The sequence below is a fragment of the Capra hircus genome, chromosome 15 (genome assembly GCF_001704415.2).
Source record: "Capra hircus breed San Clemente chromosome 15, ASM170441v1, whole genome shotgun sequence".
Taxonomy (NCBI): Eukaryota; Metazoa; Chordata; class Mammalia; order Artiodactyla; family Bovidae; genus Capra; species Capra hircus.
In genome coordinates this window covers 29,077,228-29,093,510 of record NC_030822.1, presented here as the reverse complement: position 1 = coordinate 29,093,510, position 16,283 = coordinate 29,077,228, and the positions used below count along the sequence as shown (strand labels likewise).

General features: G+C 42.6%; 1 protein-coding gene across 1 annotated transcript in view; it reads left to right on the top strand.

Moving 5' to 3' along the window:
• Positions 1-7,380, top strand: part of POLD3 (DNA polymerase delta 3, accessory subunit) — a 42,991-nt gene extending 35,611 nt beyond the window's left edge. The window contains exons 11-12 of the mRNA XM_005689973.2: positions 1,077-1,155; positions 5,165-7,380. Of these exons, the coding sequence (XP_005690030.2) occupies positions 1,077-1,155; positions 5,165-5,367 (282 nt within the window). The 3' untranslated portion in view covers positions 5,368-7,380. The remainder of the gene's footprint in view (positions 1-1,076; positions 1,156-5,164) is intronic.

Sequence of the window (16,283 nt, the reverse complement as noted above, 5' to 3'; positions counted from 1 at the left end):
TGGTTGGATCTCCTTGCAGTCCAAGGGACTCTCAAGAGTCTTCTTCAACACCGCAGTTCAAAAGCATCAATTCTTTGGTGCTCAGCTTTCTTCACAGTCCAACTCTCACATCCATACATGACCACAGGAAAAACCATAGTCTTGACTAGATGGACCTTTGTCAGCAAAGTAATGTCTCTGCTTTTGAATATGCTATCTAGGTTGGTCATAACTTTCCTTCCAAGCATAAATGTCTTTTAATTTCATGGCTGCAGTCACCATCTGCAGTGATTTTGGAACCCAAAAAAATAAAGCCTGACACTGTTTCCCCATCTATTTCCCATGAAGTGATGGGACCGGATGCCATGATCTTAGTTTTCTGAATGTTGAGCTTTAGGCCGTCTTTTTCACTCTCCACTTTCACTTTCATCAAGAGGCTTTTGAGTTCCTCTTCACTTTCTGCCACAAGGGTGGTTATTAGTTTTCCTTAATTCATCGACTGTCATTTAAATTTTGCACTAAATTCCTCATTAGCTTAAAAGAAAATGGAGTGAAAGACCAGTGGAGAGAAAAAGAAGTTGGTATAAGTAAAACCTTTTTGATACTAAGTTAGACAGTTGTAATGCTGCAGTGTCAAGGCTGAACTAGCAGGTATCCACAGCAAGGGTGGATGCCTTGGAGACCTGCAGTCTAGGGGGCTTCTCTGGGCGCTTCTAGTATCTGCTGTGGCCTTCCATTAAAGCCCTTATCACAGTGGTCTGTTTTCCTTGTCTCTCTCCTCCAACTAAGGCCATTGTCCTATTGGTCTTTTTAACCATGGTGCCTACTCTCTCCAACAAAAGTTTGTTGACTGAATGAACACAATTCTTTGCTCAACATGCTGCTTCTCTTCTCACAATGAGGTATCAATAAGCATAACTTGTCTGTGGTTGGGCTGGTCCCCTAAAGGGAAATTTGTAGATGCCTTGTGTAACTTTTTATCCTCATAAAATATTGGAGGGTGATTGTTAAAAGATAAAAAAGTTTTTGTTATTCTTCTCTACAGCTTGATTGGTTAGTTTAACGTTGTATCCTCTGATCTTCCTGTGACCTTTTAGGGCTCCGATGGAGAAAACAAAAGAAAACGAAAACGTGTGCTGAAATCTAAAACCTTTACAGATGAGGAGGGCTGCATGGGTAAGAAAAAATTTTGGCTCCAGGGATAGAGTTATGACCGTAGAGAGCACCTTAATCCCTCACAGAGCAGGGCGCCTCATGCCCATGTGATGCTGGCTGCTTGGCTGTGGCCCACACTGAGTGGCTGAGTACGGGAAACGCTGCAACTACAGAGTACCTGCTTCCTGTTTGGTTGGTACACTCGAGATCTCGGATAAAAGTATTATCAAAGACACTGAGAAACAAGTGGGGTTGTTTTGAACGTTTATTTTATACATTTGAACTGTGGAAAAGAGGCTCCTGCAGATGACACCCTGAAGAGAGTGTCAGGAGTCCTCTTCGTATCTTGTCCCATTTGTTCTTTAGAGGGATATGACTTCCATATCACTTCCTGTGTGTTTCCTGTTTTGTAAGTCATGTTAGATAAAAGCATGTACCTTTTACAGAGATCTAGAGGGAAAATAGTGTTCTGGCTTTGAGTCATCACTTGAGTCCCAATGAAATGTTCAAATCCTGGTACTTACCTTTTGTGTTTGTGAAGAGTTGTGGGTTTAGGCTTTTCAACCTATTAGTGAGATGGCCCTTAAGTGTCATTTCTTTTTTCCTGTGGCACCTGCCACACCTCAGCTCTTGTAGAGAAGTATTTTTTCCGTTTCTTGATTTTCCTTTTCTGGTTCACATTTTTGTCTTAAAAAGGTTTAATTGACTATGAAGAATCAACTTTTCCAAACAGTGTGGTTGTTAAAACTAGTGAAGACATCTCATCGATCTTGAGCCTCTCCTGTTCCCTACCTCACTCACCTGGAAAGGCCTCTGCCATTTTCACTGTGCATATGCTTGGGGAGTAAAATTCCTTACACAGGAGATTTTTGTCTTTGCAGTGCCAACTTTCTCATGAGCCTGTGAATTCTGGACTTCAGTCTTGTTTTATTTGTTTTTGCTTTCAGTCTTCCAGTCGTGAATTTCAGGTCTCTTGGTTTGACTGTTAGTGGTAATTTATGTATTTACTATTGAATTTTTAAATTCATTTTCATTTTAAATTTGAGGACAGAAGCATCAGTGCTAGTTTTCTCCTCCTGTTACCCCAAAAGAAAAGCATCAAAAATACCTTTATGAGAGTTCATTGGGAATTTGTGGCTAAATACATATTGCTTTGTTCAAAACCCAGTTCTCAAGTTTTGGCCAGGTATGGGATGTGAACTTTTTTGTACTCCTGTCTCCAGACAGGACTATTAAGAGCCTTGGATGCAACAATGAAAACTGTGCTCACATAGCACATTTTTTTTTGAAAAGTTTTTATTCCAAGCTCAGCTTAATGAATCTTGGCTCCTGTAACCAACAAAAGAGTTCTGCTTTCCTCTCTGTGCTCAGACTGTTCCAAACATACCAACTCAGGGGGCTTGTCCTGTCCTGTGCTGGATAGCAGTTATTCTGTAGATTTAAAAAGCTGATCTTTCCCTTTCTGTAAGTTCACTGCAGGGACTGGGGAGTTGGGCCCCTGAGATATGTGTGGGGTAGACTTCTGGACAGGGTAGATTTATAAGAGCAAAACAGTTGAGTGGAAAAGAATTCTGTTACCCCCACAAACTGGGCCTTTTTTTTTTTTTTATGGCAGCCCAGAAAAGTGGCATGTTGTTCAGCTAAAATAAAGGTCCTGTATTTTTAAGCTGAAATCTCCTTTGTTCTGTAGTTTGAAGTAGCTACAGCTTTGAATATAGAAATGCTCCTTTTAGCTCTTAAGGGCTATACCAACTGTTCTGCTTAAGAAATTCTGTTGATGCTGCCCTGACTGATTTTTAACTCCTTTAAGCAATGGATTGCACAGAATTGGCAATGAGACAGCCAGTGGTTAGTCATGAAATAATGAGCTAATTGATGCTGAAGTTTAATATTATAGACATGCCACCAGTTTAATACAGAATATAGCTTATGAAGGAGCAAGTTTTGTAGTAATTCTTGTCTTTTCTGTATGGCTCTTCAGACTTGCCTGATTTGAGATATTGAGTAAATAACAGCTCATAATTTTGTTCCAAAATCCAGTTATGTAGTACTTTGGCATCAGAATGGGGATGATGTTCTGCAGTCATAATTGTTGCACTATAGGTCTACCATGGACGTTTTCTAAATAATCTGAGAGCAACATTTCTTACATTTTGCTGAGTATATACATTACTTGAAGATCTTGCCACATTTCAAATTCTGATTCAGTAGGCCCTGGGGGTAGGACTTGAGATTCTGTATTTCTGATAAGCTCATGGGAGATGCTAATGCCTCTGGTCTGGGAAGCCTTAAGGCCTCCAAGAATGCTCAGTATATATTTTAAACTTTTTAGTGTTTATTTAGCCTCCAAGTTGGCAGGAGTCAGCCAAAGTGAATTCTAGGCTCTTGAAAGTAATGATAAATCCTAGGAACTCTTGCGGGGTGGGGGTGGGAGGACAACCATTAATTATGCAGCCTTAATAAGAATAGATGGATAAGGTGAAGGAATACTCCAACCTTGAGCCAGTTGATCTCCAGCATGGCCAATTGTGAGGGGAAAATATAGCATTAAAGAGAGCTTGCCAGAGATTACTGGATGTATTTGTACTTTCTCTGAGGCAGCAGATGACCTTTCATAGGGAAGCAACGAACAGTGATTCTCAAGGTGTGGTCCCCAGACCAGCAGCATATCAGCATCACCTGGGAAAATGTTAGAAAGCAAATTCTCAGGTCTGCCCCAGACCTACTGAATCTAAAAACTCTGGAAATAAAGCCCAGCCATCCATGCTTAAACAAAAATTCAAGTGATTCTGATACACATTAAAATTTGAGGCTAGGTAAGTGACAGACTAGGTATTAGAACACAGGTGTATTTGATTCCAAAGCCTATCCCTCTAGAACAGTTTGACTGACATATTTTATTTGAAAGAAATGATCAATAATTGAGAACTTGAAACTATCACTGTTCCTTAATGGGAAAAAAATACCTTTCAGTTTGCTCATTTGAATATTTATTATGCATATTAGGTTACTCTCTTCCGCTAAGAAAAGGTGTTCTCCGTTTCTCGTCATTTGCTGAGAAAGGGCTTAGATGATGTTGGTTGTGGAGCTGCTGATCTCTCTGAAGTCACAGGAGGGTGGCATTGTGCTGTTCCTTGTGGTAGCCGTGTATGCTGCAGTAGCACTGAAGAACCTCGTCGGTTCCAGAACATCACTGTTGGAAGCCATTGTCTGTGCCTGTGCCCTGTGGGGCTTCCTTATAGTGACGCCTCACTCATGTAAATTTTTTTCAAGTTTCCTGTGGGAAGAATTCAGTGAATATTTTGGTAGGAGAAAAGGCGAACTATGCCCTTGGCCTATGAGGAGTAAAAGCACTGTTAACTTTCTCATTTTATCATCGTCTTTCCTTAAAACTATCAGGTTTGCCATCTGACTGAGTTTGCCTGAGATAGTATCTTCACGATGCAGGCCACTGCTAACTCTTGGGTCACTGAGAACCAAGAACTGAACAAGGGAGGGACTAACTAATCTCGAGTTCTCTGTACTTAGGACATGCGGACCCTCGGTGACACCAGGGCAGGGCTAGCCAGGAGGTACCATGGCAGTGAGCCTAGCTAGGCAGGACGGGGACTAGCGGGTGGAACGAGATTAAGAGCAGGAAAACCAGAGGTGGCGATGGCAGCACTGTTGGTCAGGAGGTGAGACTAAGAAGTCAGTGAGAGCATGGAGGTAGAAGCAAGTGTTTGAGACCGGAAGCAGACGGTTCTGATGCAGAGTTCAGCCAGTTAGCTGGCACAGACCAAGGCCCAAATGCAGGATTTGGGCAGTCAAATGATATGGGCCCACTCAAAGTCATGGGACACAGCAGTAACAGAATAGGGGTAATGTTGATTTTGAGCCACAGCTCGAGGCTGTGAGCTCAAGATACTGCCTCCCTCGGTCAGTGGGGCTGAGGGGATCAGGGTGAACCAGACAGCTTAAGTCTCTCACAAGAGCAGTGTTCTAAATGACCTAACCCACGCATATCCTGTTTTTCCCCTCGTTCTACCAGTGACTGAGAAAGTCTACGAGAGTGAATCCTGCACAGATAGTGAAGAAGAGCTTAAGATGAAGACTTCCTCTGTCCATAGGCCTCCTGCCATGGCTGTGAAAAAGGAACCCAAAGAGGAACGAAAGGTCCCAAAGAAGGGAACTGCTGCTATGGGCAAAGCCAACAGACAAGCGGCCATTACTGGCTTCTTCCAGAGAAAGTGAACTGCCATCTCTGTTAGGTCAGAGATGTGGTATGGTCAAGGGACAAGCCCAGGACGCACAGACTCTCACTTACTGTGTAAGTTCATCCAGCGCCTCGCCTCGCCTGTGTCAAAAGACTGTTCTTCCACCCTGTAAGGTTTATATGGCTTCTGGTTTTCAACAAAAAAGAAATCACCTGGACGCAAGAGGCAAAAGAATATTTGAAAAGCTGTTACCTTCTAATGACATTTTTTTAAGCACAATTTTGACCTGTCCAGGAGAAGATTTCACTCCAGAAATATATTGGAACAGGTTTCTGAATTATCACTGAAGCCACTAGTGGCTAATCCACTGTGGCCTACCCATCCTTCGCCCTTACCCATCCATGTATGGCTCAGGAAGTGATCCTCCTTGTTCTTTTGTATTCCGCGGACTTGTGCAGGTATTCTTTTATCCCTGAATTTTACTGGGTGTGTCTGTCATTCCCCCACCCTCCCTTCCCCACTACCACCCTTCTGTGTGAAGTATTTTCTGTAAGTCTTTTAAATCTTGGACTAAGGCTGAAACAAAAATCTGCCTGTACTCCTCTTTTCCTCCATTATAAAGCACACTGCCACACCTGGCCGCAGACCTGCATGTTACTTGTGTTGTAGCCCTTTCACAAAAGCTCTTACTCTCTAGACCTTTACTCGCAATTAGTGGTCAGGGAAAAGGCTGAGGCAGAGCACAAATGGAAAGTAATGATGTATTCAACCCCACCAGGACTTACGTAGAGTCAGCACTGATGATATTAGAGGACTTGTCCTGTTGCTGGCTTAGGGTGTGCTGTTTATTGCTCTTTGTGATTTCTGTCTCCTCTCCACTCTCCCTTTCCCACTCTCAAGACCTAGAGAGGGAAGCCCACACAGTGAAATGAAGGCTAAAAAGAAGTCCCTTCTTACACGCAGTGTACAACAGTAAGTACAATTTCTCCTTTTCAGGCAACCTGAATGTTAGAAACAGCAGCTTTCCAGAAAGGTAATAAGGAAGAAGCAAAGCACCGTAGCTGTCAGTGTCGCTCCTCTGTGATGTTAACTCCCCACGTGCTTAAAAGTAGAGCTTCCCCAAGGAGAGCTGGAGAGAGCCAAGTCATTGCTACCTCTAAACATTTTCATTTTTTATTCGTGGAAAATAATTTATTCTAGTGAAAACTTGGAAGCACCTTCCTGTATGGCTGGACAGTGAGCTTGGGGGATGAGGTGGTGTGGTTGACCTTGCACAGTGAGCTCCGAGGAGAGGAAAGGAACACAGGCTCAGCTGCTGGCCTGACTCATGACTAACAGAGGAGGGATGTCTGACTTGCCTCTTGCTCCATCCACCTTCGCCTGGTGTATGTCGAAAGTGATGCAGTCAGCCATCTACCGTTTAAGGTTAGGTTTGTGGCTGACCTTGAATTAATAGGAGCTTCTTTAAGCAACTGTCACCCAGGCCCCTCCAGCCAGGCACCCCATGGACTTGATTAAAACCAGAGGTTTGGGAGATGAGTCCTGGCGATATGTCTACAACTTGAGAAGACAGAGGCTTTGTGAGCAAGCTGAGTAAAGGTTGATGTATTCCAAACCCCTTTCTTTTTAAAACGTAAAAGGACAGAGAGAAGGCTGGAAAGGCTGAACTTAAACCTTTACAAAAAAATATCTGGAGAGAAATCCCTTTTAAATGGTTATTTTTGTCATTGCCTCTAGTCATTTTTCTAACTAGAAATGGAAAATTAAAAAAGCAACAATCTAATCGTTTTTTAAAAAATTACATTGGGATCTCTAATAAAATCACATTTCGAATTGGAAAACTCTGGTGCTGGTAGAGTTCTGTCTTTGCAAGGATAATGCAAATCCTGTGATCACTGTGCCCAGTACACTGCCTACACTCTGAGCCGTCTGTAAGGCTTGGTAAGTAGTAAGTACTGGCTGTTTTTTTCTTTTTGTAAAAAAAAAACCTACCATGTTATTCACATGAATTAAATAAATTTGAGAAGTTGTTTTAAAACAGTGCTTCAAACTGAATGTCTGATGAGTCTGTTATTTGACAGGACAGCAGAGTGTATGCAATTATTCAAACTCTGAACAGGAAGAAGGCTGGTTTTCAGTTTATATTGTTAAAATAGCATACCCATAGTCTGAGATGGACAAGTTATTTGCTGTCTTCATCACGTTTCAGCCCTGTGGGAAATCTTAGTTTCAGCCAACTTCATTTTTTAGTTCCTTCAGAAGGAAATCTTGTCCTGATCCTGCACATTGTAGTCTGGCTTCACCACTTGCTGGCTGTATGACCATGGGCAGATTTCTAAACCTCAGGTTCTTTATCAAACTAGAGCTCAGACAAGTTACCATGGATTGTCAAGAGTGAAGTAATTTATACACAGAATAAATTCAGAACACGTAGGTGCTTTGCAAACGATGGCTTCCTTCCTGATGTCATAAATGATGCAATTAGCCACCAGCTTCCTGAAGTGTTATCGAGGATATGACCCAGATGTTACACTCTTTCAAAATCATCATTCCGGCTGTAGATGTAGTCAAAGAGGGAAGGAAGATTGTTATAGTGTTTTATGCAAGGTTTTAGAAGCGTGTATTTTCCTACTGAGAGAAAGTAAGATTCACAAATGACTATCTTTACTATTCATGAAAACATTGTGCATCGTGTCAGGCGTCTGTCATGACCACTAGAATACAGAATCCTAGAAATTCTATAGAAATCCTAGTTTCTTCTACTAGTTGTCCTCAGGAACTAGTAGAAGAAATGAGGAAGCAAAATGAAATTGGAGCATCACATGGTGTGTGCAATCGTAAATGAGCACAGGGTCTTCTGAGAGCCCATGGGAGGGTGGGTGTTGGGGAAGTCTTCCCAAAAGAGAGAAAACTAAGCAGTTTTTCTGAAGGATGAGTAGGATTCTACCGAGCAAAGATGAAAGGATTTTTCCAGGCAGAGGAACATGACTTTTAGGGGGAAAGGAACTGTTAGAACTTGGAATAGGGAGGAAAATACACCGAGAAGTGAAGTCGGGGTCTTGCTAAGGAATTTGGATTTTATTTGAAAACTGTGGGGGCCACCTGAAGAATTTCAAGAAGAAGAGTAACATTAGAAGTTGATTTTTATTTAAGCATGACAGCTGGCATTTTCTTTGATTTTGTGTGCCATATAGGGAGTGTTTCTGCCCGTGCTCACACATTGTATCTTAGTTGTAGTGGTATTTAAAGTTCTAATGGAATTAAAAATGTCCTGGTTAAAGTAAGACTGCTTAATTCTGGCAGTCAGGATAGGCAGTTGCAGTATTTTCCCTTGTCTTCCTGCATCAACACAGCTTTCTCTAGCAGAAGTGATTTCAAGTTTTCAAAAAGTGATTTTAAAAAACTGGTAGTTCTCCTCTGACGTCTCAGTGATATGTGCCTCTGCTCATTTCCCTGAAAAAAACAGAGGACGAGTGGAACAGTTCTATTCCTTTTCTTTGTTTCTCTAAGAAGACATTAGTTATTATACAGGAGAGAGCTGAAGAGAAGGGCCATATAAGGAAATGAAATAGTTGCTCCAGGACCTGAGTAGAGTGAGTGCATAATAACATATTTGCCAGAAACGTACTCTGTGTCAAGACTCGTTTTGGTAAACTTGTCTCCTTTCATTGGTTCTGGGACCTCAGTATGCTGTCATGCAGCTTTTTACCACCATGAAACATTCTGGGGCTGCCTCGTTTTGTTGGGAAAAGGCAGTATTGCTTTCTGAATTATTACCCTGGCGGCTCTGTAAATCAGCCCATGTTGTCACCATGCCCTCTCTGAAGGGCACATTGTACCCAAATGACTGCATTTAGGATTGACTCTTGCCACTCCCTGCTGCTTGACACTTCTCACCACTTGTATCTGTGTCCAGTTTTTTTTCGTGTGTTCTTAAGTGTGGGCCACCCACAGATTGCCACCCAGGCTCTTGAGCCTGAGAAACTTGGGAAGGCTTCTGATCCAAACCCACCTTAACTCTAGAATTCCCCTTCATTTCAACCCCTAACTATCGTCTGGCTCCTCCACCACCTCTGCCCTTCTTTTTTCTCATTTGCTTTTTGCCAGACTTCTTGTTTTTTGAGGCTTCACTTTGGCTCCCCCCGCCTTTTTTTTAACACTAAAAGTTCTTCACAGCTAGTCTTTTTTTCAGTCCTTTAGGCTTGCTTTCTCAAGGTTCTTGTCTTCTGCTGAACTGCTCTTGAAGAATGGGAAAAAATCACATTGTTCAGCATCTACCTTGGGTCATTCAAATCCAAAGGGTCAAGGAGTTGTTGAATACTAGTTATATCTAGTCCTAGATAAGGTACTTGAGGGATTGCAAGAGCTCAGAGGTTAGCATTTTGGAGTGGAGCACACGCACACTAAATAGCATTGTATAGCAGCTGAGATGGTGCTTAGGTGAGGGGCAAGAGGGGCTTAATTCAGAAGAGAACCGGGATAATCATAATGGGCAAAATTTATAGTCCCGTGTAAAGAATAACAAAGGATTTAAGACAAGAAACAGGCTAAGGGAGGTTCACCATTTTAGTGGATTTTTATCTAGCTATTTGAACATGACTATTTACATAATCACGGTGTAAGTAAACCATGATAAAGTGAATCCTTACTGGGGTTATTTCTGCCCTACCTTAAAAATGAGAATATTGACAAGATAGCAAGCATGTGCCCAAGGTTATTCCAAAAGGCAGGATCTACATATATTGGATCAGTGTAAATTCAACTCAGTGTTGCATACACACAACAATTTTGACATACTGGGGAAGCAGCTGTGATGGAAGAAACACAAGTTGGGAGGCAGTGGGCTCTGGATTCAAACCCTGTGCCAGGCGCTGACATCAAGTGAGGTACTCATCTTCCAAGAACTTGTTTCTTCATCTTTAGAATGAGCTATACCATCTACCCTAAAGGGCTGTTTTCAGGCTCTAATGAAATGATGCATGGGCAGTTAGTCCCTAGTATTTTGATATGCATGCTGTGCTAAGTCGCTTCAGTTGTGTCAGATTCTTTCCAACGCTACGGAGTGTAGCCCGCCAGGCTCCTCTGTCCATGGGATTCTCCAGGCAAGAATACTGGATTGGGTTGCCATTTCCTTCTCTAGGGGACCTTCCTGACCCAGGAATCAAACCAGCGTCTCTTAGGTCTCCTGCATTGGCAGGCAGGTTCTTTACCACTGGCACCACCTGGGAAGCCCCGTTTTGACATATATTTAGCTAACACAAGGGCTTCCCTAGTGGCTCAGCTGGTAAAGAGTCTGACTGCAATGAAAACCTGGGTTTGATCCCCGGGTTGGGAAGATCCCCTGGAGAAGGGAATGGCTCCCACTCCAGTATTCTGGAGAATTCCATGGACTGTATAATCCATGGGGTCGCAAAGAGTCGGACACGACTGAGCAACTTTGACTTCCACTTTAGCTAACACAGAACAGGACACCTACTGTGTGGCAGGTACTGTTCCAAGAATGTTGAATGTATTAGATTTTTTTTAAATTGAGGTATAGTTGATATATAATATTAAGTATACAATATAGTAATTCACAATTTAAAAAATTATAGTTATTATAAAATATTTGCTATATTCCTTGTGTTGTAAATCCTTTCGGCATATTTATTTTATATTAGTAGTCTGTACCTCTTAATCCCCTATTCCTATCTTGCCTCTTCCTCCCAGATATATTAATTCTTAATCCTTACAGCAACCCTAAGAGACAAGTACTTTTTTTTTTCTTTCTTTTATTCCCATTTTACACATGAGAAACTGAAACAGAAATAACACAACTTGTTCGAGATCACAGAGTCAGCAAGTGACAGGCAGGCTATCAGTCGTGGCAATCTGGCTTCAATGCCTGCAGCCTTAACCCTATGCTATACCACTGTTGGCTCTATATTAGCTCACACTTCCATACTGCCTGATTAAGAGTCATGTGCATTTTTACAAGTGAAAATACAGCTAGGTTGTTCAGATCCCAGGCTGTCAGATTTGAAGGCGATCTTACTGTTTATCCAACTCAACCACCCATCTTCTGCCTGAGTCCTCTCTACAGCATTCCTGCCAAGTGGTCTTGAATCTATAAACAAAGATTCAATTATGTTCAGTATACCATACTTACTTAATTACATAGTTAGATAAGTAAACTAATAAATGTTGGGAAGAATTTAAAGAGAAGCTAGAATAAAATTTTATGATTAATTTTTAGATCATCAGGAAATTCTTCTAAATAGAGCATAGTTTGCTAAGTAATCCATTTAGTTGCTTTTAGTCTAAATCAAGAACACTGTTTTTCCTTGGAAAAGATTGTCCAATTCTTGGCCTTGCCTTTAACTTAACCTCTGTAAGAAAATCAAGAAATTTGGCAATTTTTTGCTCTATTGAAGCCATATTGAGTTCACAGATAGTAAAGTGGCTTCAGGACACTTGTTAGCCTCTGATGGCTCTGGATTAGACCAAGGGAGTCTTCCCCAAACCAGGTTTTCCTAAAAGATATGTGATGATTACATAAACAGCATAATCTGGTATTGTGGGGGGTTTTTTTTTCCCTTCTTTTTTTAGCCTCTCCTGGTATAGGAGGTACAAGAAGCAGAACCATTTTCCTGAAACCATGAAGCCTGATAGGAGAGTTTCCCATCTCCCTGTTAGTTATATTCCACCTTTTCGTGTTGCTTCACTTGACCTTATTTCAACCCTTGTGATAAACCTCAAGATTTTTCTCTCCCCTGTTTTGTAGAAAACAAGCCCAGGTCATTTATCAAGTATGCTTAACCCCCTCCCAGTAAGGGGGTGGACTAAGGCTAGAACCAAGGTCTTCATACTTCACATCATGTAACTTTTCCACTGTAGAGCAACTGCTAAGAAGAATGTGTTGGTCTTCTCATGAATGTGCCTTGAATGAATGCTTACCGATTTGCCCAGCAGTCACAGTGGCTGCTATGAAAGACAAAAGCACATGACAAGTTCTCTGCTTCCTGGAACTGAAAGTCATTGTAAAGGCCAAACAGTATGTTTTGTGCATCTCACAGACTTCTGTCAAAAGTTTACTATGTGCTAGATGCTGGGGATACAAAGATGAATTTCTTGCCCTTGAGGAATTAGTGGAGGGAGAGACATAGACAAATAGTTAAAATGTGCTGTAATGATAAAACACTAGTGCTTGCTGTCAGAGATGGCAATGGTACCCCACTCCAGTACTCTTGACTGGAAAATCCCATGGATGGAGGAGCCTGGTAGGCTGCAGTCCATGGGGTCGCTAAGAGTCGGACACGACTGGGTGACTTCACTTTCAATTTTCACTTTCATGCATTGGAGAAGGAAATGGCAACCCACTCCAGTATTCTTGCCTGGAGAATCCCAGGGACAGGGGAGCCTAGTGGGCTGCCATCTATGGGGTCGCACAGAGTCGGACACGACTGAAGCGACTTAGCAGCAGCAGCAGTGCTTACTGTGGGCCAGAATTTGTGCTAGATCTATTTTCTTTAATCCTCACCACACTTTTCATCAACAAATAATACAGAGGCTCAGAGTTTAAATGATTTGGCCAGTAAGTGGCAGAGGTGAGATGCATTTGTTTTCAATAATAAATTTATAAAGACAAATTGGAGGAACTAGAATGCTTGAGTGACTGCGATTAGCAGACCTGTATAGGAAGCTGACCCTGTCAGATGGATGTGTGGGCCAATGTGGAGGCTGGGACAAAAGGAGTAAAATGAATTACAACTTCCGAATTGTCAGATACAGATGACCTTACTGGTGGTTCAGGTCACTAAATCTTTTGGCTACAGTCGCTGCATCTGTCTTTACGTCAGGGGAACCACACAAGTGGACCATACATTAGGCTGGAAGGCTACATCTCTCCAGCTGGCCCGGAGGAGGGCCGGAGTTTAAATTCTAGGCTTTCTGATTTGAAACCTATTTTCTTTCCATTGTGTCATGTCCTCCCTCCGCTGCGTAAAGGAAGGATGTGCCCACGGTCGGTGTGGGCCCAGAGAAGGGTTGTCTGTGACTGCCTTAGGGATTAAGGGTTCACGGGATGAAGTTCTTAAACTAAGAATAAAAGTTTGTTAACTGGGAAAGTGAAGGGCACCGCAGGTGAAAGGAACAGGACATATTACATAAGAGGCATAGACGTGAGAGAGCACAGAGAGTTAATGGAGCCGCAAAGGGCCAGATGTGGCTGAGAACACAGACACACGTGGTTCAGCGAGGGATGGAATAGGGGGCTTTGAGACAAGTAGGCAGGGGCCACATCACAGAGGCTTGCTAAGTAGTCTAGACTTTACACGCAGTAGAAAGCCATTGATAAATTGTAACATCTGAGATTCGTACATTTTAAAAAATCGCCTTTTGTAGCCTGAAGAGAGAATCACCAATCTGAAATAGGTCACAAATCAAAGCCAAACTGCACCTGTATCTTGAGATAGAACAACCAGATGAACATAATATGAAATTGGATTTAGTTCAGTTTTAGGCAAATTTCTGTGATCCCCTTGGAAACTCAGGACAGGAGAGGATTGGGGTGACTTCAAATGTGGCCTGGGTAGCCTTTTGCTGGGTCATCTCATGCTTGGAAATCCTCTGGCTTTTGCCTGAGCCATGGTCCTCGTTAAACCATGGAGATGGGATTGGTTCCACGGTTCCACTAAGGAACCATGTAGGCCATTCTCTGACGCACGAACACACACTCTGATTTAGACCTGGAACTGACTGTATCTCCCTGGAATTTTCTGGGCCAAAATGACCCACAGTCCCAGACTGGTCAACTAAACTCATCTCCTATGAATAATGAATAAACATGACAAAGTTGTATTTATTGTACACCAATTACACACCAGGTGCTTTCATATACTTTATCATTTACTCATAATTTTGTGAAGTGGAGATATCAGCCCAATTTTGTGAATTAAGAAATGAAGAGAGGCTACCTGACTAGCCTTGGCAGAGCTGGTTTGAGGGGCAGACTGAGGGTCCCATCACCATCCTCTCCTGACATGAGTTCTTTCCCAGTGGCGTGGAACACAGTAAGCCATCTCGCATATTGTAATGAGGGTTCTCATCAGGTGCTCCCTAAACAGCCATTACGCTTGGGACTGGACAGTGATAGGCTTCTACTCTAGCAGTGGGGAGTTTTGGCTGCAAAGTCCTAGGTTTACCCTAAAATAAGGGACCAGCTATCCTGAAGCCTTTGCATGAAGCCTCCACCCTTACTTAGAATTGTGTGTAACTCACAGGTTGAGTTGCATAATTTCTTAGCCAATGACACATTAGAAGCAGCCGAGCAGCTAGAAAGCGTCACTTTTTGCTTTCAAGCAAGTGGATGTCACTTCTTGGTTTTGTATTAATAGAAAGTACTTGGATTTTAGAGTTGAGACAGACTGGAGCTGAATGCCCATTCACTACCAGTGTGAATTTTCAGAAGTCACTGAACTTCCCTGAGCCTTGATTTGCTCATCTGTAAGATGAAGATAATATCAGTATCTACGAGCAGATTAGTATGAGGATGAGAGACCAGGAAGTGTCCAGTTCATAGCGTTTGGCCAGTAAATAATTATCATTATTTTCAAAGCAGTGCTTTGGACTTTAATCTTACCTGTGTGAGTAAAGTGAGTTGTCATCCTTCATTTGTTTCTTTTTCAACTAACCTTTGTTATAGACAACACATTGGCCTATCACATCTGATGCTCTGCCAAAGTGAGGAGGGAGTGTTTGAGTGGTCAGCCTTGTGATTCTGATCACCTGTCCGATCCTTGAGCCACCAGCACCTGTCCCTCTCAGTGGGCTGACATGTCCTCTGCGTATGTTCTGAACTCTTGTTTCAACCACACTTCTACTTGAAACAGTTTAGAGGAAAGCCAGGGGTCTGAGTACACATTCTATTTCTCCAAAAACAGGCATCAGAGGGCTCTTTTATAAGTGAAAAGTAAACAGATCTTCGGCAGCAAAGAGGCCTCCTCCTGCCTCCCCCAGTGATGGGGGCTGGGGTGCTCATAGTCACGCCTGCAGTTTGAGCCCATCTGTTTTTTCTGTCCGCCTCCTGAGTACTGTCCCCTTGTGGTTTGCATCATTCCCAGAGATGAGCCAACTCCAACCTCCTCAATCCACTTGGTCAATAACTGTCTTATTTAAACACACTCCCTCTCTCTTTGGGCGCCAGATGTGAAGTTTCAAGGCAGGAGAGGCGAGGCTGGCTAATGCCGGGACACCTGCTTTAGCAGGCAAGCCAGTCAGCTGCTGCTTCTGATGATGTTGGCCCTTTTTCATGGACTACATGAGGGTTTCACCCCACCAAGCACACACACAGGCAGCTGAAGGAGCCTCATAAATTATGGTTTTGTTTGTTTACTTAGAGCAGGCAGCGTGGTGTAGTGGAAAGAGCCTGCACTTGGAAGCAGAAAACATGGGTTTGAGTCCTTGCTGCTTATGGGATTTTGTCTTCAGAGCACCTCTTTCCTCACAGATATATAACACCTGAAATGATGATAAGTGCTATTTGTTTTTCTGCTTATCTCCTCCACCACAGTGTAGTCAGTCCTAGGAGGTCAGGGCCTACTTTGGCCATAGTTCCATCTCCAGCACCTAGGACAGTGCCTGGAACATAGTAGGGTCTTAGAGAGGATTTCTTGAATGAATGAATTTAAAACTACCTCTTCTACTCACTGGCCATGCAATCTGGGAAAAATCATTTTATCTTCCTTGGGCCTTCATTCTGTCAGCTGTAAAATGAAGCCATTAGATCTCTATCCCTGATGCTCTAAGATAAGAGTTCATTCATTTAAAAAAGTTACTTTGGCATTTCCCTGGTGGTCTGGTTGCTAAGACTCCACACTCCCAAAGCATGGGGCCTGGGTTCCATCCCTGGTCAGGGAACTGGATCCCACATGCCAAAACTAAGAGTTTGCATATGCTACAACTAAAGATCCTACA